At 33.7% G+C, this 26,633-nt stretch overlaps 1 protein-coding gene across 1 annotated transcript in view; it reads right to left on the minus strand.

Moving 5' to 3' along the window:
- Positions 1-26,633, minus strand: part of LOC126890137 (uncharacterized) — a 167,780-nt gene that overhangs the window by 11,948 nt on the left and 129,199 nt on the right. The window contains exons 10-13 of the mRNA XM_050658987.1: positions 24,984-25,458; positions 18,764-19,147; positions 8,215-8,427; positions 4,934-5,182 (exon numbers count right to left, since the gene is read on the minus strand). Coding sequence (XP_050514944.1) covers positions 4,934-5,182; positions 8,215-8,427; positions 18,764-19,147; positions 24,984-25,458 — 1,321 coding nt within the window. The remainder of the gene's footprint in view (positions 1-4,933; positions 5,183-8,214; positions 8,428-18,763; positions 19,148-24,983; positions 25,459-26,633) is intronic.

Here is a 26,633-nt window from a genome sequence, read left to right on the forward strand (position 1 = left end):
TCTCTCTGCAAAATTTGACAATGTGCCCCCGCTTTCTACATCCAAAACATATTACACCCCTTTCTTGAACTCTCTGATCATATTTTCCTTTGAATGACATTGTTGCCAGTGCTTGTTCTGTCTCTTCATATGCAGTTAAGTTCATTTCTTCATCTAACAGTCTTGCGGTGAGGTTACCTATAGTTTGTTTAGCACTGTCTACGGACAACCATGCCTGTCTAACATTTCTATACTTTTGGGGCAATGTACTCAGTATTTTTGTCATAATAGCAATATTACTCACGTCATCACCTGCTTCTTTAATTTGCTTAGCAAGATTCTGCACTTTTTCTATGTGTTGAGCGATAGTATCTAGGCTACTCATCTTATATTGATGAAACCGTTTATGCAACATTATTTTATTTGATTCTGATTTCTGCTCATAAATTGACTCATAAATAGGGTCTCCATAATCTCTTTAGCAGTATTACAACTTTCAATCAAAGTAATATGATTTAAACTCACTGCAGACGTTAAAGTGAACATAGCCTGGGCATCCTTTTTAAACCATGCCTGTAATTCATCTCCTGCTACTTCTGGTTTGATTAACGAGCCATCAATAACTCCATATACACCTTTGGCCCTTAAGGCACATTTCAGTTGGAACTTCCACTGTTGAAAGTTAACGCCATCAAATTTACTAACTGTGGATATATTTATTTCGTCACCCATTATTTCAGCTTCAAATTTCACGGCGACACACGCCATTCTAGTTCTTTCTTTTTACTGGGACAAACCCTTAGCCTCGGACACACCGGAAAAGTCTTTAAATATACTTTCTTGCTTTTCGGACACACCGATACATTTAAACTGAATATACGCAGTAGTTAAGTATGATCTGGGGCCACATAACCTATTAGATTTTATATATTTAATTTAAAAAAGAACTAGAGATTTGACTTTTCATAAAAACTGTTTTTTTTTATTTATTCAACAACTACTTTCATTTTTATCAACAACAACCTACTTAAAAACATTTTAAATAACAACCTAAAGGGTGGTTTATATGAACATTACAAAAACATATTCCAATAGTAACCGTTAATTATTAAACTAAATAAGTAGAACACTAAATAAAACTAAAGGGTCTAGCCCGTTAAGATAGTGAACAATGTCCCCAGCGATATTCCAAAAATAAAAATACCGTGTTGTTCTACGTCAAAAAGTATTCGACCAAAAAAAATTTTAGACACTTCTCCCACCTCTAACCCCCCTAAAAATTAAAACGTGTTTTTAGTTTTTTGGCGATATCTTCTGTTGTAATCATAATGGAAACTTCTAATTTCCTTCGTTTTGTAGGGTTTTTATTTCCTTCAACATCATAATTTTTAGAAAAGTTTTGGCGCAAAGTTCATTTTTTTTTAATTTTGATATCTTTCTTCTCCAGGTCATTCAAAGCAGACCACTTGTGAACTACGATCACGTTTTTTCTTCTCTGATATTTCCAATTCGACACAAAGACGTTCAAATGTAGAGCGCCATATTTCCTTGTTTTTTAAATCCAGCAATTATTGTATTTCAAAGCTACCAATGTCAATTTCAAAGGGAGAAAATATTAACTTGGTTATTGTAGCATTAAGAGGATTTTTGATAAATGCTAAAGTTTGCAAATGCTAACTTATTGAAATAAGATGTAGTAATTTTTTTCCTTTCCAAAGAAACCAAAAGGTACAAAGATAAATAATTACGAGCCACTGAGATGGATTTTTGGAAGGTCAGCAAGAAGATCTAGACTAGAACACATAAGAAACGACGACATTAGACAACAAATGGAAATAAAAAGAACAATCATAGATGACATCCAAAAACAACAGCTATGGTACGGACACGCAAGACGAATGGAGGAAAGAAGAATCCCAAAAAAATTGACAGAATGGACCCCCACAGAAAAACGAAAATGAGGAAAACCAGCAACCACATGGATAAAGGGCATCTCCAAGACGATATCGGAAAGAAATTTAACAGACGAAGACTGCCACAATGGAAAGTAGTGGCGATTAGGAACAGAAAGGCGTAGAAAGTTATAAAACCGGTTTAATAGACCTATTCCTACCAAGTTTTTTAAATGAACATATTATTGCGCTTTCCGCGGATATTTGTGCCAGAGCCGCACTTAAAGAATCAAAGAGCCACATGCAGCTCTGGAGCCGCACTTTGCCGATCACTGCTCTAGCGCGTAAAGTTTGATTTTACGCTCGTCGTTCGCAGCAAACGTACAACCATACAATACAAACATATTTAACATTCAAACTGAAAGATAGAAAAGTAAGGGCTGCACTCCACTTGCGATTTTAGTCGCGCGATTGTTTTGTCGCGAATATTGAACACATTGTTTCAAATACGAGTCAATCCATTTGCGACTAAATAATCACAGCGATTACAAAAACGCTTTTTACCGCGACGCGATTGCCACTCGATCGAAATGGATCATACGGACCAGCATAGGCATGCGTCATAATTATTTCATATACCATATACCAGTTAACTTCTAATCAGCGGAAGTGACAGTTGAGTCATAGAAACACTGTTACATGATATATGTATTGTTAATATAAATATTTTGTCCAGACTTGTTAAATGAGTTCAGATAAATTCAGCAATTCTACAATTTTTGGAACAAGATACAAATGTATACGATCTCGCAAACGAGACAAATGTCCGTGAATTTTTTAATAAGTGGATTCGGCGTATAAATAAAAAACAATGAAATTTAAAAAAATTTTATTCCAAAATTAATGCATTTTGACTAAAACAATTGTTCTATTCACTCAGGGGAAAGACGCAAAATGTCGCCTGTCAAAATTTTGAATGTGTTTTAAATGTACAGTGCGTCCATAAAGTAACGGACAAATTCATTATTTCCTAAACCGGCGACTTTAAGGAAAAATTCCGAAACAGGTCGATTTTTATTTTTAAATTACAATATTTTGGCATATATATCATACTAGTGACGTCATCCATCTGGGCTTGATAGCGTAATCGATGAATTTTTTAAATGAGAATAGGGGTAATGTGATAGCTCATTTGCAAGGGCATGTAATTCTCTATTTATTAATACAAACAATAACATAATTATTTGTAGAGGGTGTCCAAAAATAATTTTTTAATTCAATTAATTGAGACAAAAAGAAGAATGTATGTAACTTATTTCATTCAAAATTCGTTTTACTTTTGTCAGAAAACAGGAACACATGTGCATATGTTTATTTGACAAATAATAAATATTGCTTTTCGCTTAAATTAAATGTTAGAGCTGCCACCCACCTGCCTCTTGGAAGTTTAACATTACCACAGCCTCCTAAAGTTTATAGGAGGCTATGACATTACGCTTAAGCGAAAATCAATGTTTATTTTTTAAATAAAACATTTCTATGTTTTCTAGCACGAATAAAATATATTTAGAGTTAAACAAATTACATACATGCATCTTTTTGTACCAATTAATTTAATTTAAAAAAACATTTTTTGGACACCCTGTATAAATAACTATATTAATTTTTACCGTTTACTTCTCTCCCGAAGCAAAAGAGCGAAAACACAAGTAGTTTCGATGTTATCCATTGCAAGACTGATGTAATTCTGCGACTTAAAAATCGCAAGTGGAGGCACCCACCACTCCCACCAGATTTTCTGCGACAGCGATTTTTTAGTCGCCGCGACTACAAATCGCAAGTGGAGTGCAGCCCTTAATGTTATGACATTATAATGACAGATACAGTGCGTAAATCGTTCAGCTGGACATAGGGAACATACATTGTATACATTTAAATACATAAATACTTACATTGTATTATATTAAGATAATTGTGGCAACTTCGCTCTCCCAATGACAATATAGTTGTTAGCATTAAGGGGCATTAACCTCAAAATTGACAATTAATTTCGGATGACACAAATAAACATCAAAACATGACATTGTAGTAGAAGTATTTTTGATCTAATGGGAAAACTGTCTGTCTAATTTGAAAATTAATTTTTAAATAAAAGATATTTTAAAAATTAAAGTAAAATAATTATTAATTCATAAGTCATAATTTTCGTTTTTGATTTATTTATGGACTGCCTTGCATTCAAAAGCACTCATTCTATTCATTATAACAGCTCTATTGCACCAGAAACTCGTACTCGAACAGAAGTTTCAACTAACACAGGTTAGCGCAGTTGCCACAATGATCTCGATGTATATTCCCTATGTCCAGCAGAACGATTTACGTACTGTATAAAATAGTTACAATAAAGTTAATGCTTTAAAAATATTTTCATTTTATTAAGTGATTGTAGAAAAAATGTTGTATGTATTACAAGCGCAAAGTGACATTATTGCTTTCGAGTAATTACCGCTCTCCGCTACGCGTCGAGCGGTAACTCTTACTCTCAAGCAATAATGCATCACCTCTCGCTCTAAATACATAAATAACTATTATCTACTTTTGAGTCGATTTTTTTGCTCGCAAGTGTATAATTATAAAGTCACTTACAGATATAATAGTTATTTATGTACTAAGAGCGAAAAGTGATACATTATTGCTTAAGAGCAATGGTTAATATATAAAGTAATAATAATTAAAGCAATAATAATAATACTTAAATCAATAGTAATCACTCGAAAGCAATAATGTCACTTTATGCTTGTAATATATACAACATTTTTTCTACAATCATTTAATAAAATGAAACTCTTTTTAAATCATTGACTTTATGAGTTTGAATTTTCAATTTGTTTGGGTTGTATGGTGGTATGGTTACTACGCACGACGCGAGTCTTTCAAACTTTAACGCGCTAGAGCGATAAAGTGACGGTACTCAGTAAACGTCAACTTTTCGTTGCCATTGACAAGCGAAAAATTCTTCTTTATCAAGTGATTGTAGAAAAAGTATACTTATTTTTACTTACCTATGCATATTCTAGGACCTTCTCCAAATGGAAAATATACCAAACCATTAGTATTGTAATTTGCGTTTTCAAATCTTTCAGGCATGTATTTCATTGGTTCAGGGAAATATGTCTCGTCATAATGTAGACCAAACATAGGAATATAAACGCTAGAGCCTTTTTCAATCACAAGGTCCGTTCCAGGTATTGTATAATTGTTTATACATCTTCTATCCAAAAACGGCAAAACTGGGTATTTTCGTAGTGTTTCTGAAATTATCAAATTTAATACATACTAGAGGATCTAGTAAGTACCAAAAAGACATAGAGTCATAAATATTTTTAACCTGTAGTATTTATACTTTTTAAATTAAATCCGAAAAATGTGAACCATTTCGAATCAATAGTAAGAATTCAGAAGCTCCAACGGGGCTCTATTTAGTTAAAATCAGAAATTATAAATGTCATTATTTAACACTAGAAAGTCTGGCTTAGCATACCTACCTAGAAAGCCTGAGGGGATCATTTTGGCCCCACATTCCTTAATCCATTAAAACTCAGTTAAAAGGAATTAAATCTACTCTAGACGGTAGACTCTGATTTTATTTTTTACTTTCATTGTTTAACACATTCGCTGCCTATCAAAAACATTCGGAACACCATACAGTTTGCAGTTTTTGATATTTGCCACACATATTTGTTACAGCCGTGGCAATGATTGGAAGTATGATTTCCTTTACAAAATATTTCCAGCTGATATTTTTTTTGTTTTTGGATAGTAACAGTGATAGTTGTTGGTACACCTGGTGTTGCTAGGCGTAGTTCCAGATTTGGGAAGGCAAGGTATGGGGCCCATAATTCTTCACACAGCCGAAGAATAAACTTACGAAGACTGAGTCTACTTCCAGTTATTTCTTTAAAAATAATCCATGCATTTATTGCTTCCAAGTGAAGAGCATTATAAAACACATACATAGGCTATCGTCTTAAAGTTACTTTTGTAGTATAAACATGACATTTGGTCCTCTGCACCAACAATGTTCATTTTTGTGTTCACTTGTGTTCACCAACAATTGTATCTTTATTACGTAGATGATCAGTACCAGTATAAGGGTAACCATTTACAATAAACATACATAAATATAATTTTACCCATCCGACAGGAATTTGAAAGAAAGTCTCGACAAATTTCCCAGAAAACGATAATAACTTACACAGGGCCAATTTGGCCGCTTTAGAGTTCTATGGTAGATTCGAAAAACCATATTTACTGAATTTAGAAAATATTTTTTTGTGTAAAATAAGGCTCTGTTTGAAAATATAAAAACTCATAAAATATGAAATTATTATTGCTTCAAATAAAAAGACTACAATAACTTTAACTCTCAACAGGGGCCAAATTGGCCCCTCTGACTTTCTAGTGTTAATGTAATAAAAAAGAAATAGTCGTCAGCGACTTATCATGTCCTATTTTTTGTTAAAGTATCATCCAATCCAAATAATGTAGGCAGCGGATTAATCAACCCTATCAAATTAATATCAGTAAACAAACCCAGAGGATTCAAACCAGCTTTACCTACATTAACCCGTACGCGTCCACTACTGGACATACATGTCCCCTCAGCTCTTATATAATTTGCTTCATGATAACATGCTTCAGATCATCGGTCCATCTGTGGCATGGACCGACGATTCTTTGGGTCGTACTTGACGTATTTCTTCGTTTGGGATTCGGTCTCTAGGGAGACACGTAACCTCAACATCTGGCGCTCCATAGCCTTCTGAGTGACGCGAATCTGGTTCACTACCTTTTTTGTGAGTGTTAATGTTTACGCTCCATATGTGAGTACAGGTAATATAGACTGGTTAAAGATTTTCCTTTTGATGCTTATGGTTAAGCCCGATTTAAATATATAGTTCAGTTTACCAAACGATGCTCAGGCTAATCCTATAAGACGTGTGAGCTCGAACGTCTGGTTATCTCTTCTCAACCGAATTGCATGTCACAGGTACTTATAAGATGCAGTCTGTACAATATCGATTCCATCAAAAATAATATTAAGGTTTAGCACCAGATTAGTGATTATTTGCTTTTTGTTGATGTTAATCTTTAGTCTGACCTCTAAGGAAGCGTGATATAATTTGTTCAATATTATTATTGCATCATCCATACGATCGGCTACAACGACGATGTAATCTGCGAATGTCAAATGACTTGGCTTCTCTCCATTTATGTTGATACCATATTCGTTCAGTTCTGCCTTCTTAAAAGTGTGTTCTAAAATGGTTGTGAATGGCATTGGTGAGGTAGTGTCTCCTTACCGTACTCCTCGCTGTATACAGAATTTATTTGTTTGATGTTCAGATAGTCTTACGCTAGCCGTTGCGTTTTGGTAGACATATTTGATCATGTTAGTGTAACGATGGTTTATTCGGCATTCTATCAATGCTTTAAACATATTCTGCTGACTTATGGTATCGAATGCTTTCTTGTAGTCCACGAATATCTGTGAAAATGGTTTGTTGTATTCTTATTCTTCTTACTGTTGTAAACCAGCTTCAAAATTTCTTAAAGAACTGATAGATAAGATGGATTTACGAAGTTTTCCTCCAACTCCATACTCTAATACCCCACCATGAACAATCATATTGTCCTATGAAACTCCTAGTTTGTCCTAAAGTCATTGTCCCTGGAACTCATCCACGCCAAACAGTATTACTCAATCACAGACGCTTCTAAAGTAGAAAACTAGGTTGGTTTTTCTGTTATTTCCATCAACGAAATTATACCTACGTACTGTCTTCCATATTATGGTAGCATATATACTTAACCTAAGTATATGTTTTTATGAAAGTACTCAGTTGTACAACCAATAAAAACAAAATCCATGCAATCTTCACTGACTCACTATCCATCATTCAATTCATTAAGAATATTTACTCCCAAAATCCAATAATTTAAAATATCCACTAATTAAAAAGAACTTATTGTTGAACATTATTTGGACTTAATTGCACGTACATATTATAGGAAATGTAATGAAATTGCAATATAAAGTATTCAACTTGGGATTGATTTGCGATATATAGTCAATCAAATGTGCTTGATGATCTGGAAAAACTTTTCGAATAAAACAAGCTCAAAAATTATATTTACGAATATTTAACCCAGAATCCGCATACCTTAAAAATAACATCACTTTGTACAATGGAAAAAGTTGCCATAAGCTGCAAAAATCAAATTATTGGGGATGGTTTTTTATGCTGGGAGGTATTTATAGTAGGAAAAAGAAAATACATACCTTTAATGCACTGATCTAAATACTTCATTGACATAACGCCTTCGTACGTTATTCCCTTATTCTCTCTTATATTGGCCAGAATTTCGCTTCTTAATTTATTTTGTATTGTTTTGTTCAGGCACAGTTCGTAAAGTGTGAACGAAGTGGTCGAACTTGTAGTCTCAAAACCGGCAGCGAAGAATTGCATACTTGATCCCTGAATTGACCCGATATCTGTAACAATACGTTAATTTTGTTTTTATTGTATATTTACAAACATGCTAAAAACATTATTTTTCCTACTGTCTTCCACATAACCATGTAGTTCAAAGCCAAGATGAAGACTCCATGTTGGTTTAAATATACGTTATTCCTTTAACATCGACTTATTGTCGCTCTCGATGTAGCCGAAATGGCTAATATTTTATAATGGTAAGGTCATTCGACCTACCTCTGTAGCTAGTTTCAACTGCTTTGGATCTGGAGCTTTAACCTGATAATGGACTGATTAGTCCGAAAACGTTTGTTTGTAATGTACTAGTGATGTACCCACTTTGAGTCCAACTTGGATCTATTTTAGAAAAACATTGTAAATAAATTATGTACCATCTACAAGGGAAGATTTTTACTTCTTTAGTAATTTTTATTATGGTATACAGCCAATGAGAGGTATTAATTTCTTTTTACATAAAAATTTTTGATTGCATAGAATTTTTTTTAGAATACTTAAATTCCCTTGAAATTCCATGGGCTGATCAAGTCAAACCTGGTACACCAGGAGGTTCACACAACAATGGAGAAGAACCGAGAGTTGGCAATCGAAGGTTGGCAATCATCATTGATTCTAACTTTTGATACTACAGCCCGAAAGAGTTCAGTTAAGCTACATCCAAACCGTTCCTTGAGATTTCTCAGCCAGGACATGTGTATTCTAACCTATGCTGCGCCTTCCTTGAATCTTTTCTTGCATTATTAATTTTAGGAGTTCATATCTGTCAAACGAAAGTCAAATTATTGGTCTGCAATTAAACATATCAAAGACAAAGGTCATTATAGTGGATAGACTACATAACAATCACCCGCATATAACCACAATTGATCGGTTTGAGGTTGTGAGCTGATACTTATATCTGGGAATATTAATCACAAACACAGGGTCACTACAGGAAGAAACAAAATGTAGAAGTGATCTAGCAAAAGTCGCCACAGCAAAAAGGACCACAATATGGAAGGACTGTCAAATTTCAAGAACGTTAAAGATGAGGTTGATCAACTGCTTAATATTCCCAATACTGACTTACGGATGTGAATCTTGGACCCTGAGAAATTCGGAAAGAAGAAAGATAGACGCCACTGAAATGTTCTGTTGGAGACGAATGCTACGAATTTCTTGGACCGACCATAGAACAAATATTTAGATTTTAAGAGAGCTAAAAGTTGGCCAAGGGCTCTCCAGTAAAGTCCATCTCCAACAATTAAAATACTTTGGGCATGTTATGAGAGCCAGCACAGAAAACATGGAAAGACTCATTATACAAGGAAAGGTGGAAGGCCGAAGATCACGAGGAAGATCCCCAACAAGATGGATCGATCAAATTACAGGAATATGTAAAAGACCTATGCATGAGTTAAAAGAAATGACCAGAGACAGAGATCTTTGGAGACGGACAATACACGACATCACGTCGACCAGTACACTCCCTCCGGGGGGTCAGGATTGAAGAGAGAGAGAGATCTGTCACCACGTGGTATATGACCAAAGTATTGCAGTTTTCTTATTTTGATGGAATCCAGTATCTCCCTACTCTTCTCTATTCTTCTTAGTACTTCGTCTTTGGTTATTCTGTCTCTCCAGGAGATTCTCAGCATTTTTCGATATGTCCACATTTCAAATGCTTCCAGTCTATTGAGAAAATTTTTGTTAAGGGTCCATCTCTCCACACGATACAAAAGAGAAGAAAGTACATAACACTTTATTACTCGTTTTCTAAGATTTAGGCTTAGGTCTCTACTACATAATAATATTTGTTTCATATTAGTGAATGCACTTCTAACCTTTTCTATTCTAATGCTGATTTATTTGGTAGAATCGTTTGTTTCATTAATGTTTGTCCCTAAATGGTTATAATTCTGAACTGGTTCTATCGTCTTATTATTTACGTGTAGAGTAAGGTGACCAAACGTCCCGTAAAAACGGGATTGTCCCATTTTTTAACGATTTGTCCCGGGGTCCCCAAAAAGTCTCTCGGGACGTCTAAATGTCCCGTATTTGCGTTGGGTTGATTTTATGTATCTGACTATATTTTCTTTCTTAATTTTTCTTCAATTTCAGAATTTGTTTTCATTCTTATTTTTCCCTCTCTTGTTAAATTGTGACCCAATATTGTTCTCATTATTTTTCTTTCAAATTTAAAAAAGCTATCTTCCTCTTTCTTGTTCATCATCATTATTTCCATCTTATACCAATAGGTCTTATTAAGGTCTTATAGAGACTTCATATGATACTAAGAGTCTTGCGTCTCAGCAGATTTCTATTAATTCCGTATGTTTTTCTGCCTTTCAGAATTATTTCCTCTGTTCTTGCTTGTCCGCTTTTTAGAGGTAGATACAGTTTCAAATTTATGGTTCTGTGTTATTAGATATTTCTGAGTTGTTGTATTGTCCGTCCCTGTCGTCATGTATTTTGTTTTGTGCTGGTTTATCTCTAGTCCTATTCTCTTCGCTTCCTTATCTAATTTTCCAACTGCTTTAATAAGTGTCATTTTTTGGTTGAAGTAATAATGTTTGTGTTTGCAAAGTTTGTCCTCCTTATAATTAATATCAGATTAAATAGTGTCGGGGAGATATAATCACCTTGTTTCACGCCTTTGCTTACATTGATCTTCTTAGAAGTTGTTCTGTTGAAACTGATCTTTGCTCCGGTGTTCTTTAGGCTCACTGTTAGCATATTGTCTTAATTTCTCTGGGATTCCAATATTCTCTAGCTCCTCCATCATTTTCGTCAGATTGATTGTATCAAAAGCGCTTTTAAAATCTACGAATACATATTAGGTAAGTGCATTTCCCTGTTGTAATCTCGAGATTTTTGAATTATTTGCTCCACTGTATGTATGCGTATGAAATTAATCATCGACCTCTCTGGTACGAACCCGTTCTGTTATTCTCGTAATATTCACTCCTCCCGATCTCCTATATATTATATAGGTAGTATAATACCTGAGTTTCAATTGTCTGGTAGTCTGTTTTGTCCATATTTGTTGTATAAGCTGGTTTATTTCTTTGTGTAATTCTCTTCGTTCGTATTTTATTAATTCGACTGCTATTTCATCTTCTCCTGCTGCTTTTCCGTTTCCTAGGTTTTTAATATTTGTTTTTATACTTCTTCTTCTGTAAAAATTTCTACTTCGTCGTTATCTTGTACTGCCTTACTCCTTCATCGCAGTGTGTTTTCTTTATAGTGAATAGCATTTTTTCGTAATATTCTTTTCATATTCTGCTGATCTGTTTGTCTTTAGATACGGTTTCTCCCTTTTGGTTTTTTAGTCCTCTTGTTTTAATGCTGGGGGTATCTCTTGCTCTCACGTTTTTGTAAAATTGTTTTATTTTATGGTTTTCTTTCTTTTCCGATATCCTCCAGCGAAACCAGTCATTTTTATTTGTTGAGTTCGCTTTGTTTCTCGCTATTTTGTATTCCTGCCTGTTTTGTACTGACTGGTTGTTGATCCATGTCATTCTGGCGGAGTCTTTTTGTGATCTGTCTGTTTCGCAGTCTTGATCGTACGCAAATTACATATTCAAAGGTAAATTGAAAAAGATTTATAGGTCCCAAATCAGCTAAAAGACCATGTTTTAAGCGCCCCTCCCTGTTTGGGTATTGCCTCAAACCTTCCTTGGTAGAGGCGCACTTAGGAGGGGTTTGCGGTTTAAACCCTCTTTGGGAGCGTTCAAGTATTACGTAACGCGATTTTTGAAGATTTTTGACACCCCCCTACGTAACGCACTGTAATGGGCGTTTAACTATTACGTAACGCAATTTTTTAAGATTTTTGACCCCTCCCCCCCCCAACTTGCGTTACGTAATACCTGAACGGTCTTTTTCCCCCACGGCATTTGAAACATATATAAAGAGCAGTAAGAAAATGTAAATTGTCTTTCACGAACAATACAAAAAAATTTCGATGACCAAACCAACCACCCCAGAGAAAAATTCTAGGTGCGCTACTGTTCCTTGGATGTGTCCCTTTTTTCAGGTTTATGATTTGGTCACCCTAGTGTAGGGTGACCAAAGTATATAGTATAAGTGTGGGTGTATATGTTTCTAATATTCTTCTTTGATAAAAACATGCATTTTGTTTTCTTCATATTTAGAGACCGACCAAATTCTTCACTCGTTGCAAAAACCTTATCTAAAATTCTTTTTAGAGTGGTACTGACCACCAATAAATCTCGAAATTTATACTGTGTCGAACACACAGAATAAACAAAATCCGAATGTTTATTTTACCTAAGTGTCTTCGGAAAATGACAGTGTTGTTTTTGAATTGAGTCTACAAAGATCCGATCAAGCTATTCACCCTAGAGTGTTTTATTAATTAGGGGAATTTTTACCGGCAAAAAAATCATCCATGCTTGGGAATTTAATTTATACCAGTTTAGAGTTTGAAGAAGTCGGACATCTGTCATTTTTTGCATGGTATAGGTGTTTGTTATCCCAGGATCATCAATTTCCAGTTTAGCGCATAAAGTCAATTAAATCTTCTGTCTTTGAGTAACAGTGTAAGTTTTAACAAAAATCTCTTCATAATATCCAATATTGAACTGGATCTTATATCGTACGAGTCGACCAATATGCATACTTTGGAAAAATGGTCAACTCCACAGGAGATTACTTACCAGAAATAAAAATCAGAATAGAAAAGGCTAGATCAAATTTTAACAAAATGAGAAAAGTGCTCTCCACAAGAGATTTAAAGTTGGAGCTAAGAGTTCGGTTGGCTAGGTGATACGTTTTCTCGACTTTGTTTTATGGAATGGAAGCTTGGACCTTGAATGCTGCATCAATGAAAAAACTAGAATCATTCAAACTGCGGGTGTAGAAGAAGAATTCTGAAAATATCGTGGACAGAACACGTCACAAACGAAGAGGTTCTGAGAAAGATGAATAAAGACATGGAAATCTTACACGTGGAAATTACACGTGGAGAGAGATAAAACTTGCTCCAATTGATTATGCAGGGAAGGATTCAAAGAAAAAGAAGCATAGGGAGACGCAGACTATCGTGGATACGCAACCTGAGAATAAACTTTTCAGAGCAGCCGTCTCTCAAATCCGAATAACTATGAATATTGCCGACCTCCGTCGCTGAGATGGCACTTAAAGAAAAAGAAAAAGATAAGTTTTTGGCGTTCTTTAGTATCGAGAGACATACTATGGTTTATTTTTTGACCTGCCTAGTTCTCTTCTATTAAAACATACTCGTATAGTCTGCATTAAAGATAGTGAAACAAAGAAATTGAAATTGAAAATTTTTAAGCTTGATTAACGTTATGCATTTTTTGGATGGGGAAAAAGCATTGAATTTGCGACCGAAATCGCTTCGCCGATATAGGTACGTAGAATAGTATTATTATGTATATTACAGTGAACTCTCACTTGAACGGACAGTAGTCGTTCCGCATAAATTGTCCGTTTAAAGGAGGTGTCCGTTGAAGAGAAAAAAACTGAAATTAATTTTTTTAAAATAAGTGCCTGTATGTATGCATATATAAAAAGAGATACTAGTTTAATATTACATAACATAAGTTGTGGAGTGGATGATCACGCAACATTGTCTATGAGCATTGATTATTGAACTTTTCGATTTTCTCTCTGCATTCTTCTATCAAAATATCATATTGGTACAAAATAGAATTGTGATCCTATCTTTAGAAGCTTTGCATCCAATGCACCTTTCTACTTTCAGGGTATAAATTTTCTAGGGTAATAATCTAAACTTTATAATCCCGTCTCAGCTACGTTAATAATATCTCGCGGAGAGTACCTACCTATACTCCTATACTGTCATTACAATGAGCAGTTTTTCCTTCCAGTTAAAAACTACTAATAAATCTACAGCAGCTGCTTCGCCACATACAGATTTGAAGGAAATACTGTGTCGCTTACAAAATTCCTCGAGCCATCCACCAGAAGCTTTCATATCAACGCTTAGTTCCCTTGCAACTTCTAATGCCTTTTCTTGAATAATTTTACCAGAAACAGGAATATTTTTAGACCGCACTTCACAAAACCAATCGAAAACCATTATTTATAGGTCTAATGCAGTAGCATCGGTTTTCAAAAATTTTATTTTCGCTTCCAGGTTTTCGTTCTCAGAAAACTGATTAATTAAATCACTTTTATGTTTCAAAATTTCATTGGCTTGGGGTTTTCTAATTCCAAATTTTTCAGCTAAATGTCTAACACTTCACTTATGCCTCTCTCCATAATGAACAACATCGACTTTTTCTTTTAAACTTAAAAAAACTAAAACTATTAAACGGGCTGTACACTCTCTGCTAAGTTACTTCGCCAAAGTTGACCGAAGTCCGAAGTACCCTCCCTATACACTCGTTCTAAGTGCGATACCGACAAAGAGCGGTACGATACCGATAAAGATCCCTTTGACCAGATCGACAGATTTCGGAGCTAGAACGAAATCAGGCAAGGTTACACAAGGTGGCATTCTACACTCTCGTACTTGTTGAACCTCGATCGACTTGGCGAGAGTGAACTGCGGGCTTTATACATAAAATTTATTATGAAATTCCATCCGAAAATAAAATTTTTAAGACAATACTCATAAAAATACAACGACGTCTATTGGATACGCATAATCAGACATTCCAGTTAAAATTCTTAAATCCTTGATCCAGTGAAAAATAATTAACAATTTCCTGGTGTCGTCTTTCTTTCACCAACCAGCAAAAACATTAAATTTTTATTACTTATTATTTAGTGTTGATAACATGAACAGTATCAAATATCAGGTCGTGGACACCTGTATTGATTTGAAATAATAAATGTATTATAATATACATATAGTTTTATATTGTAAAATATTTGGAAAAAAATATAAATTTTTTTCATTTACTGTCCGCATTTACATATCATTTACTGCCCGCGTCCGTTTTTGAGAGTGTCCGTCGAAGGGAGTTAAAGGGCACAGGTTCATATAGGGCCGAATGATTTTTATGTTAAAAATCGTCCGTATAGAGGAGGTGCCCGGCGAAGAGAGGTGTCCGTTAAGAGAAAGGTTACTGTATTATGTGTATGTATATTTAAGGTGGTGCGAAAAAAGTCAAGTTGATAATCCAGTATCGCTATAGTGCGGAAAAGTTGCGATTGGTAATTACAAGAAAAACAAAACAAAAATTATTCAAATCGGCATTTATCTTCCGATCCCGCAACTGGCCTAAAAATTATGAAAAAATGAAATGTTTCGGAAATTTTTATTTATTCTCCATGTACATTTTATTTATCGCTATAGTAAAATTTATTTACAGTTTGCATGGTTGAGTAATAAGAACAATAGTTTTACGCACTTAATGAATATCTTCCAATCCCGCAAGGTCAATCAAAATCTATAAAAATTTGAAATTGTTGATGATTTTGATAAATTAAAAAACATTTAGTTATCTCATTTTTCTGTTATATTGTGAAGCTATTCGCTTGTTTATATATTGTATAATAATATTTAAACGACCCAGAACTCAGAACAAGAAGGTGGTTGCACTTTTTACTCCACCCACACCCTTCTCTCCATACAACCAATGAGTGTGTGGTTTTTACATTATTTACATAGTACATTTCTTTTTCATTTGTTTGTATCCAGCTTTTAAACGTCAACTTTGAATTTTGATTTGGTGGTAAAATCTGGCAGCATGGACCTTGATTTAAGTGTTGCCTTGATGAATCCATCTCTTGATTGGGTCCCACATACATTAGACGATACTTCCATGACCAACTCTACGTACCGCTAGACAGTTTGTGTATGACAGAGATGGTTTTGTACATTCCAGTCTGGCGTGTTGCCTGATATAATGTATGAACTTATATCTTCATTTGAAACGCTTTGAAGAACTGGTGGAGAAGATAGTTCTGCAACATTCCAATCTAATATGTCAGTGTAGTCATGTGCTTCAAAATTTAAAGTAGGAGGGATGAAATTTCTAATACGTTTGCCCTTGGCTTTAGTCTATCCGGCTTTTAACACTCCCCTTAGCCCTAGCTCTCTAATGTGTTTCCTTTCTCCCTACTACTTGAAATTTTGAAGCACGGGACTAAACTGAAATAATAGACTGGAATATAATGTTGCAAAACTATTGCAGACTGTTGCAAAACTATCTTCTCAACCACTTCTTGGAAGTGTCAAATGAAGATATAAGTTCTTGCATTACATCTGGCGACATACCAGACTAGAATGTACAAAACTATCCCTGATATACGCAAGTTGATGAGAGGTGCCTAAAGTTGGTCACGGAAGCATCGTCTAATGCAGGGGAGGCCAACCCGTCGATCGCGACCCCTAGGTCAGTCGATCGATGGCAAGAAAAAATTATTTACCTACCTATCTACATATTCCCGTCCTAAATATTACAAAAATTCCTAGTCAGTAGATCCCAGAGAATTAGAAAGGCAGACAGTAGATCTCGAGTCCGATTAAGTTGGTCACCCCTGGTCTAATGTATGTGGACCCCAATCAAGAGATGGATTCATAAGGGCAACACTTAAATCAAGGTCCATGCTGCCAGATTCTACCACCAAATCACAATACAAAGTTGACGTTTAAAAGCTGGATACAAGCATGAAAAAGAAATTTACTATGTAAATAATGTAAAAATCACACTCACTGGTTGGTTGGAGAGAAGGGTGTGTGTGGAGCTAGAAGTGCAACCACCTCCTCGTTGTGAGTTCTGGGTTGTTTAAGTATTGTTATACAATATATAAACAAGCGAAAAACTTCACAATGTAGGAGAAAAATGATATAACTAAATGTTTTTTAATTTATCAAAATCATCGAAAATTTCAAATATTTATATATTTTGATTGACCTTGCAGGATCGGAAGATATTCGTTAGATGCGTAAAACTGTTGTTTTTATTACCTAACCATGCAAACTGTAAATAAATTTAACTATACCGATAAATAAAAAGTACATGGAGGATCAATAAAAATTTCCGAAAAAAGGTAAAATTTCATTTTTTTCATAATCTTTAGGCCCGTTGCGGGATCGGAAGATAAAGTCCGATTTTAACAATTTTTGTTTTGTTTTTCTTGTAATTACCAATCGCAACTTTTCCGCCCTATAGCGATACGGGATTATCAACTTGACTTTTTTCGCACCACCCTAATGTATATTTAACCCTTTAATGGTTACACAAGATTTCTTAACATTTCCACAAATGGTTTCTGGTTAAATATGTAACCACATACTTGTGGATAACAATAAATTTGACCCTTCAGATACTTTTCAGGTGGCTACTTATGTAGCCTTCTTCTTAATGTGCCCTATCAAGTCCCCTAGACGTTGGCGACTAACATGGCGAAACTGTCTCTGTCTTGAGCTATTCTAAATAGTTGTTTTGCTTTCTTTATACTTGACCACTCCCTGATATTCTTCAACCAAGAGACTTATGTAGCCACAAAGGGTTAAAGGAATAAATAGTATAGGACGCACGCAACGCGTATATAATATAGGTATAGCACTTCTTTTTGGATGTGGAAAAACCATTGTACTTGCGACTGTCATCGCTACGGAGAGATATTAGTAATTTATATACTATAGGTTGAATTGCGTATGTAAGTTCGACCGAAGTTATAATGATTGGAAGAAGGATAGAATGTGTACCCGAAGGATCTTGCGAAGCAAGCGCATGTGAGGCCACACTGTCCCTACTCCAATTATTATAATTGATTAGTGCTTAAAATATTTTTGAAGTGAAAACTTCTGTTGCAATGTTGTGCACTTGCTGGATGGGAAAAAAGCATTAAATTCGTAACCGTCATCGCTTCGCCGAATTAAATTCTGTAGGTTTATGTATTATATATATATATATATATATATATATATATATATATATATATATATATATATATATATATATATATATATATATATATATATATCTAAATAGTATAGGATGCACCCAATGGGTAGGTATATAATGTAGGTATATCACTTCTCTTTGGATGGGGAAAAACATTGAACTCGCGATCGTTATCGACACGGCAGATATTAGTAATCTATATACTATAGGTTGAATTGCGTATAAGTTCGACCGAAGTTATAATGGTTGGAGGAGATATAGAGTGTGTACCCGAAGACGCTTGCGAAGCAAGGGCCTGAGGTATGCTTTCAATCATACTCTCATGACTCATGAGCATACTTTCAACCACTAGTAACACATTGTACGTAGGGAGCACATGGTTGGAGAAGTTTTCTCTTATGTCGGCACTCACCCGAGTGCCAGTTTTTTTTTCAGAATATATGATTAGATAAATGTATCAAAGAAAGATGATTTCAAAACTTACCCTTATCAATAACTCCTTTCTTTTCCATGTCTCGTAGAATATCGATGAAATCATTTTTCCTAATTTTAGATTTTTCCCGTGCCTCATAGGATTTACCAAAGACGTCAGTGAAATGATCTGTGACCCATTGCTCGAAGAAACTAATTTTAAAGAACTTAACAATTCCGGGTGTAGAAAAATACGCAGTTTGCTTTAATGCGTTTTTTATACTAAAATCAAACATAGCCCGTCCTAAAACTCTGAACAATGCATCTTCGTTATCGAAGCAATGAGGATTAATGCCCAAAAAACATTTTCCTATTACATCTGTGCTATATTTGGCCATCACTTCTTTTGCCTCTAATACTCTTTGGTTGTCACTTAAATATTTTTGAAGACTCTGGCCTAAAAACAGTAATAGGTGCTATTATTAGGCCAGTCTGGTTAGACAAATAACAGGCCTAAATTTGCGTTACGAGTTGTCCCAAATTTTATTTTTCTGGTCTTTAGGGGGGTCAATAGTAGTGTAAATTTAAAATCTCGACTGAATTCTGTCGTTGTGTTAGCCGCCATCTTGATTTTAAACAGAACCCTTTTTGCTCAATATCTCCGCCATTTTCAATTTTTCGACAAAAAGTATAGGAACTAAAATTGTTTAAAATATGATTTTGTATAATTTCTTGTATTACAATTTTTTCGTGCGGTCGATATTTTCCATGTTATGGCGGAACATAATGACAGTTAGAGCATAATTATTGAACTATCTCGTTTATTATTAGTTTTACGACAAAAATGTACCTAAAAAAATAGAGAGAATTAAATTTTACATAATTTTAATCTGTTTCATTTTTTTGTTAAAATTAATATTTAAGGTAGTACGTATGCGGTAAAGGCGCGAGCCTAAGACCCGTATGGTTTTATGGTTTATGGTTTTGTTTAATATCTCGGCCATTTTCAACTTTTTGACAAAACAGTGTAAGGACTGAAATTGTTGCAATTGCGCTTTTCTACAATTTTTCGAAAGAACCAGTTGCGGATCTACAAGGGGGGAATGGGGAACTTCCCCCAACAGACCTCCACTAAAGGAGAGAATTATAAAATTTTCGGAAACAAGATTCAATTCAAAAATAATTCTCCTCCTACCCCTTTATATTATTTTCCCACTTAATTCGGAAAATATCAACCGCACGAAAAAAATTGTTAAAAAGAAATTGTAGGAAATCATATTTGGAACAATTTTAGTTTGGGCCATTTTTGTGTAAAAGTTGAAAATGGCGTATATATTGAACAAAAACAATTGCTATAAAATCAATCAGGCCTTACGCTCGCGCCTTTACCGCATACGTACTAACTTAAATATTGATTTTACCAAAAAAACGAAGGAGAAAAAATTATATGAAAATTAATTATCTTCATTTTTGTATGGTTACATTTTTGTTTTAAAAGTAATATTAAACGAGATAACTCAATAATTATGCTCTGTCACTATTTTCCGCTATAACTCGGAAAATATCGACTGCACGAAAAATATTGTAATAAAAGAAATTATAGAAAATCACATTTTCAACAATCAAGATGGCGTCTAATCCAACGGCGGAATTTAGTGGAGATTTTAAACTTACACTACTATTGACCCCCTCTAAAGATCAGAAAAAGAAAATTTGGGGCAGCTCGTAATGCAAGGTCAAATAATGCTATCCGGACTGGGCTATATTTATTATTCATTTCAATAGCTTTCAATATGTGGTTGTCAAAACAAAATAAAAACGAAAAAAAAAAGATTTAAACTTAATGTTAAAAATATACCGGAAAATACAAAAATATATAAACAAAAGTGTAAATAATACTCAGAGAGAAGGAAATTCGAGAGCATATCCAGCGCAGATTTATACTTCAAACTGAAGGTCGACTAAACATACGCAACTTTAGAAATACATAATAGTCCATGTGGTGAGACCGCTCTCGCCTGGAAAAATTTCTGATTCGGTTCCTTTGTGGATTCCTATTCAAAAATGTCCCCTTTAAACAAATCTGAATGGTGCCGGGCGGAATTTTTGGGCAGAAATTGTTTAAACAATTTTTTTTAAACAAATACAAAAGATCACGTTTTTGCTCCGGGACATATATTTTTGAGTTTTGTGGATCATTCCGAACAAGAAAGGTATCTTGTAAATTTTCTCAGAAATTGATAGTTTTCGAGTTATGGGCGATTTAAAATCTGAAAATGCGAAAAAACGCATATTCGAGGCTTAAAAACTTATATTCAAATTAGTATTTTTGAGGTTGCCAGATACTTAAATTGAAGGCTAAATATTCAGCTTGAAGATTCTAAAGAGTGATCGCGTCGAACTTTAATTTATACTGTTGTTTTTTAATTGTTAAATATGCGTGTTTATCCGATTTTTTTGCCGGTGCGGCGTGCTCCGTTTCAAAAATCTCCCATTTTCCTCCGAAATATATTTTTTCTAGATTCTTTGGGACATTCTAAATAAAATAAGTTTCTTGACATTTTTCTCAAAAGTTAATAGTTTTAAAGATATAAGCGATTTAATATCCGAAAATGCGTTTTTTTGTCATTTTTCGGATTTAAATCGCTTATAACTTAAAAACTATTAACTTTTGAGAAAAATGGCAAAAGACATATTTTATTTAGAATATCACAAAGAATCTAGAAAAAATATTTTTCGGAAGAAAATAGGAGATTTTTGAAATGGAGCGATCCGCACCGGCAAAAAAATCGGATAAACACGCATATTTAACAATTAAAAAACAACGGTATAAATTAAAGTTAGACGCGATCACTCTTCAGAATCTTGAAGCTGAATGTTTAGTCTTTAATCTAAGCATGTGGCAACCTCAAAAATACTAATTTATATATGAGTTTTTAAGCCTCTAAAATGCGTATTTTCGCATTTTTCAGATTTTAAATCACCTATAACTCCAAACCTATCAATTTCTGAGAAAAATTACGAGATACCTTTCTTGTTTAGATTGACCCAAAAAATCTAAAAATATATGTTCTAGAGCAAAAAAACATTATCTTTTGTATTTGTTTAAAAAAATTGTTTAAACAATTTCTGACCAAAAATTCCGCCCGACACCCTTCTGATTTGTTTAAAGGGGACATTTTTGAATAGGATTCCACAAAGAAACCGAATCAGAAATTTTTTTCAGACGGGAGCGGTCTCACCACATGGATTAATAGGAAAATATATATAGACGCTATAAACAAATGGTCCATAGCAGTTTGGTTCCAGAAATGATCAAAGAAACCAGAGAAGTATTATTTAGTTTTGTAATATTATTGCCAAAGTGTAAAGATCAACAGAAACACATCTGTCTACGTATAATACAGCGTGTCTACTTAAGTTGGAAACATATGGGAAACTTTTTTATTATTAATGTTACGAAAAAAAGTTATTCTTTATAAAAAGTTCTGCATGTCCCAAAACCTAAGATTCAATCATCAGATATTAAATTTTCTCAATATTATACGAGGTATGTCAAAAAATATGAATTTCGGTCAAGGGTAAAGTACCTTTATTTCTCTCAATATCGAAAATTATTATGATAAAAAGTTGTTTAGAATTAAAAACTAAGATCAAATATGCAATTACATGCTTCTAATTGAAAAAAAAAATAAAAATTTTTCTCAAATTTATGGATACCTACCCAACTACCCAACATCGTTTTTAATTATTACAAATATGATAACTCCTTTATTATTCATTTTACGAAAAAAGTTATTCTTCATAAAAAGCTTTGCATGGTCTAAAATCTAAGACACAACCATGATATATCAACTTTTATTAATTTTATCCGAGGTGTGTCAAAAAATATGAAATTAGCTCAATATTATAGTACCTTTATATTTCACAATATTTCAATTAGAAGGATGTAATTGCATATTGAAACATAGTCTTTAATTCTAAACAACTTTTTTAATAACCGTTTTCAATATTGTGAAAAATAAAGGTACTTTACTCTCGAGTGAAATTCATATTTTTTGACATAACTCGTATAAAATTAATAAAATGTGATATTTGAGGGTTGCATCTTCAGTCTTAGGACATACAGAGCTTTTTATAAAGAATACCTTTTTTTCGTAAAAGTAATAATAAAAGAGTTATCGTATGTGAAATAAATAAAAAGGAAGTTGTATCAAAAAATTTGGAAAATATTTTTTCCAATTAGAAGCATGTAATTGCATATTTGATCTTAGTTTTTATTTCCAAACAACTTTTCATAATAAGAATTTTCGATATTGAGAGAAATAAAGGTACTTTACTCTTGAACGAAGTTCATATTTTTTGACATACCTCGTATAATATTAACAAAATTTGATATCTGATGATTGAATCTTAGGTTTTAGAGCATGCAGAACTTTTTATAAAGAATAACTTTTTTTCGTAAAATGAATAACAAAAAAGTTTCCCATATGTTTCCAACTTAAGTAGACACGCTGTATATTATGAGAGAGTTTTAGAAGAAGTAAAACACGAAAAATTGATGGTTAGAAAAAATATCTAAATTTAAACAATATCAGAATGATATAAAATTTATATGGGAATCAAGATGGTTTTTTTAGGATATGTACTGATAATAAAACCGAAATCATAATAATTCAAAGAGACCTTTGATAGGGTTGAATTTTATCCCCTCTGTTGTTTAACAGTTGTCGTTTAAGTATAATTCAGAGAAAATCTTTACAAATGCCTTAGATCCGATGATACAGTACTAATCTCTGATAGCCAGCAAGATCTACTACAAACTCTGATGGAAGAATAGAACAAGAAGGATAAGGGCATGGTATCAAACTCAACGAAAAAGAAACAAAAGTAAAAAAAATATTTCCAAAATTAACCCACTTACAATAAACTTATCAATTAATGGGCATCCTGTACGGAAAGTAAAAAGATTCATAGACTTTGAAAGCCTAGTCAACAATACCCTTAATCTAGATCAAGAGATAAAAAAAGGATAGAATTGGACAGAAGCGCTTTCCTAAGAATTCGACCGTTCTGTGTAACTAATTTTAAATTTGCACTGAGATGGTGAACTAACACATGAGATATTATGTATATAGCATCCTACGATATAACATGGAAGCATGGACATTGAAAATCATAGGTACAATGCGAAATCTCGAAATCATTGAAACGTGGATATTCTGCCGCATGCTAAAGATTTCTTAGATAAGCCACGCCAGAAACGAAGATATTCTAAGACAAATGAACATGGATCGAGAATTGCTATACCTGGTGAAGAAAAAAAAACGAAAAACAACTTATTCTGGTCACGTACATAAGCACTATATATTTAGTTTCTTACAACTGATAATTAATGGAAGGTAAGTTTGAGGACTGGTAAGATAGATGACAAATGACCTGGCTAAGCAACATCAAAGAGTGGACTGCGTTAGACTTGCAATCACCAGTAAAAAATTCAAGATATAAAATTATTTGCAGAATCCATTGCAAATTTTTGTAGGAGGAATAATATCTCTTTTAATATAAAAAAGAAAAAATGTTCATCCTTTACGTCAGAGGATAAACGCTGTATAGACGGATATACCTTTTGACTTCCTTTTCGGAATAATAAAAGTCAATACTCGATTTCATGTAGAGTGTTGTGGAATCAAGATAAAAAAAATAATCCATTTAAAATAATATGCTACAATTTGTTTTTATACAATTATTGAATCAATCGCAGTGAATAAAATTACAAAGCTTTATGATTTTATCAAACTTTTATCAGATGCAAGTTTTTTTAAAAACATGACAACACAGATGCCAGTGGAAACAAAGGCCCAAATATATAAGTCATTTATTAGGCCAGTTATGACTTACACGGAAGAAACTAGACCAGATACAAGCAAAACACAAAGACGTCTCGAGACCAACGAAATGAAGATCTTAAGAAGGATGGCTGGAAAAGGACTACAGGACAGGGTAAGAAGTGAGGAAAACAGATCCATGTCTGGGGTAGACAATGTAAATATCGGGGTAAAGAACAAAAAAGTAGAGTGGAATCAACACATAAGCAGGATGTCTGAATCAAGGATAGTAAGAATAGCCAGGGATAAAGTCATCGTTAGGAAAAAGAAGTATAGGACGTCCAAGCAAAAAAATGGAACGACAATTTAGAGACAGAATAAAAGGCACTGTTGAAGAAAAACAGGAAGCACGGCCTATATAAAAGAAGAAGAAGAAGTTGAAGAAATTTTTTTACTTATACCTACCAACTTCATGTATAATAGGAAGCATTCCTTTTAGCTTTCCTGAGGTAAAAGCGGGAGAAAGCTGAGACCTATGCTTCTTCCATTTAGGATTTTGCATCATAAATAAGAAGTTCGACTCTACTTCATTGTGTTCTGGACTTGCGAATGTTCTGTCACAGAAATTGTTAAAATCTTTTATCATAATATGTTTTATTATTTCTGGAGATTTAATCACTAATTTCGGTTCATCGAAAACAAAAATGCCAAAGTAGGGTTGTTTAGCTGCTTTATTATATTCGTCTCGTAACCATTCTCCTATGGTTGTTTTCATGCTTGCTACGTCTTTAAAATTACCAAAAAATGGCGTTGGTTTTCGGTAAAAGACATTGCGTTTCTTCCAGTAGCTAAAATGTCTGGTGAAATATACGTACAACAATGTTGATAATGTTACAGAGAAAGCAAGAACGTCTACTATCCATGATGATGTTAACAGCATCTAAAAAATAAAATAAATCAATAAAATCATTTTGAAACTAGATTTTATAATCATAATTCAAATCAACAAAGACTGTACCTACGGGAAAGTATGAAGTACTTATATTAATTGAGACGTTCTTTGCAAAAAACCCATTTGTTATTATTTGCAACCTTGAAGATATTAAAAAAAAAGTTATTTAATTGAACCGTATTGATGCGTAACCGTTGTCGTAACCATTTCGGCTACGACAATGTCGACAATAAGTCGATGTTAGAAGAACTGATTCTTTTAACATCGACTTATTGTCGACATTTTCGTAGCCGAAATGGCTTAATTTTTGTAATATTAAGGTCATTCGACCTAACTATATAGCTAGTTCCAACTACTTTGGATCTGAAGTTTCAACCTGATGATGGACTGATCAGTCCGAAAACGTTTGTTTTGTACTAGTGATGTACCCACTTTAATCCAACTTGGATCTTTTTAGAAAAATTTTGATAAATTTATATACCGTCTACCTACAAGAGAAGTTTTACTTCCTTAGTAATTTTTTTATTATGGTATACAGCCAATGAGAGGAATTTTTTCCTTTTTATTTGATCTTTAAGTATTCCCCACAAGGCAAAATAACGAGGCGTCAAATCTGGCGAACGCGCGGACCATTCAATTGTATCTCTTCTCCCTATCCAATCACTAAACTGGTAATATAGAAACTCACGACCTTGCAATCCGTAATCAGTCGGTGCACCATCTTGCTGAAAATATCGAATACCTTGTAATTGTGGATTATTGGCAAGGCCCTTCACAAAGCATGATATAAAAATATTTTCTTGGAGACGCCGCAAACTTGCGCGTGACTTTTTTTGATAGCGTTAACTGACTTTTGGTCCACCCGGTATTATAAAGGTGATATTGTTCTGAAGCTGTTTCTTTGTGGCATCCTATGCAATTTACTATTTTATTGGGAAATAAGCCACAATTGAAGTTAAAAATTAAATTTGTTGACTTCCACTTCCGTTATCGAAATACAAAATACATATTAATAAATTAAACGAATTTTGTTGATGTTGCTTAGTAAAATATTCTTCTAATAATTTAATTTAATGTGACACATTCATATCAGCAATTCAGACAAAATTTATAATTTACTTTAAAATGTATAATTTATATCTGTATTGTCGATATGAATGGGT

Source organism: Diabrotica virgifera, chromosome 8 (genome assembly GCF_917563875.1).
Source record: "Diabrotica virgifera virgifera chromosome 8, PGI_DIABVI_V3a".
NCBI classification, from domain to species: domain Eukaryota; kingdom Metazoa; phylum Arthropoda; class Insecta; order Coleoptera; family Chrysomelidae; genus Diabrotica; species Diabrotica virgifera.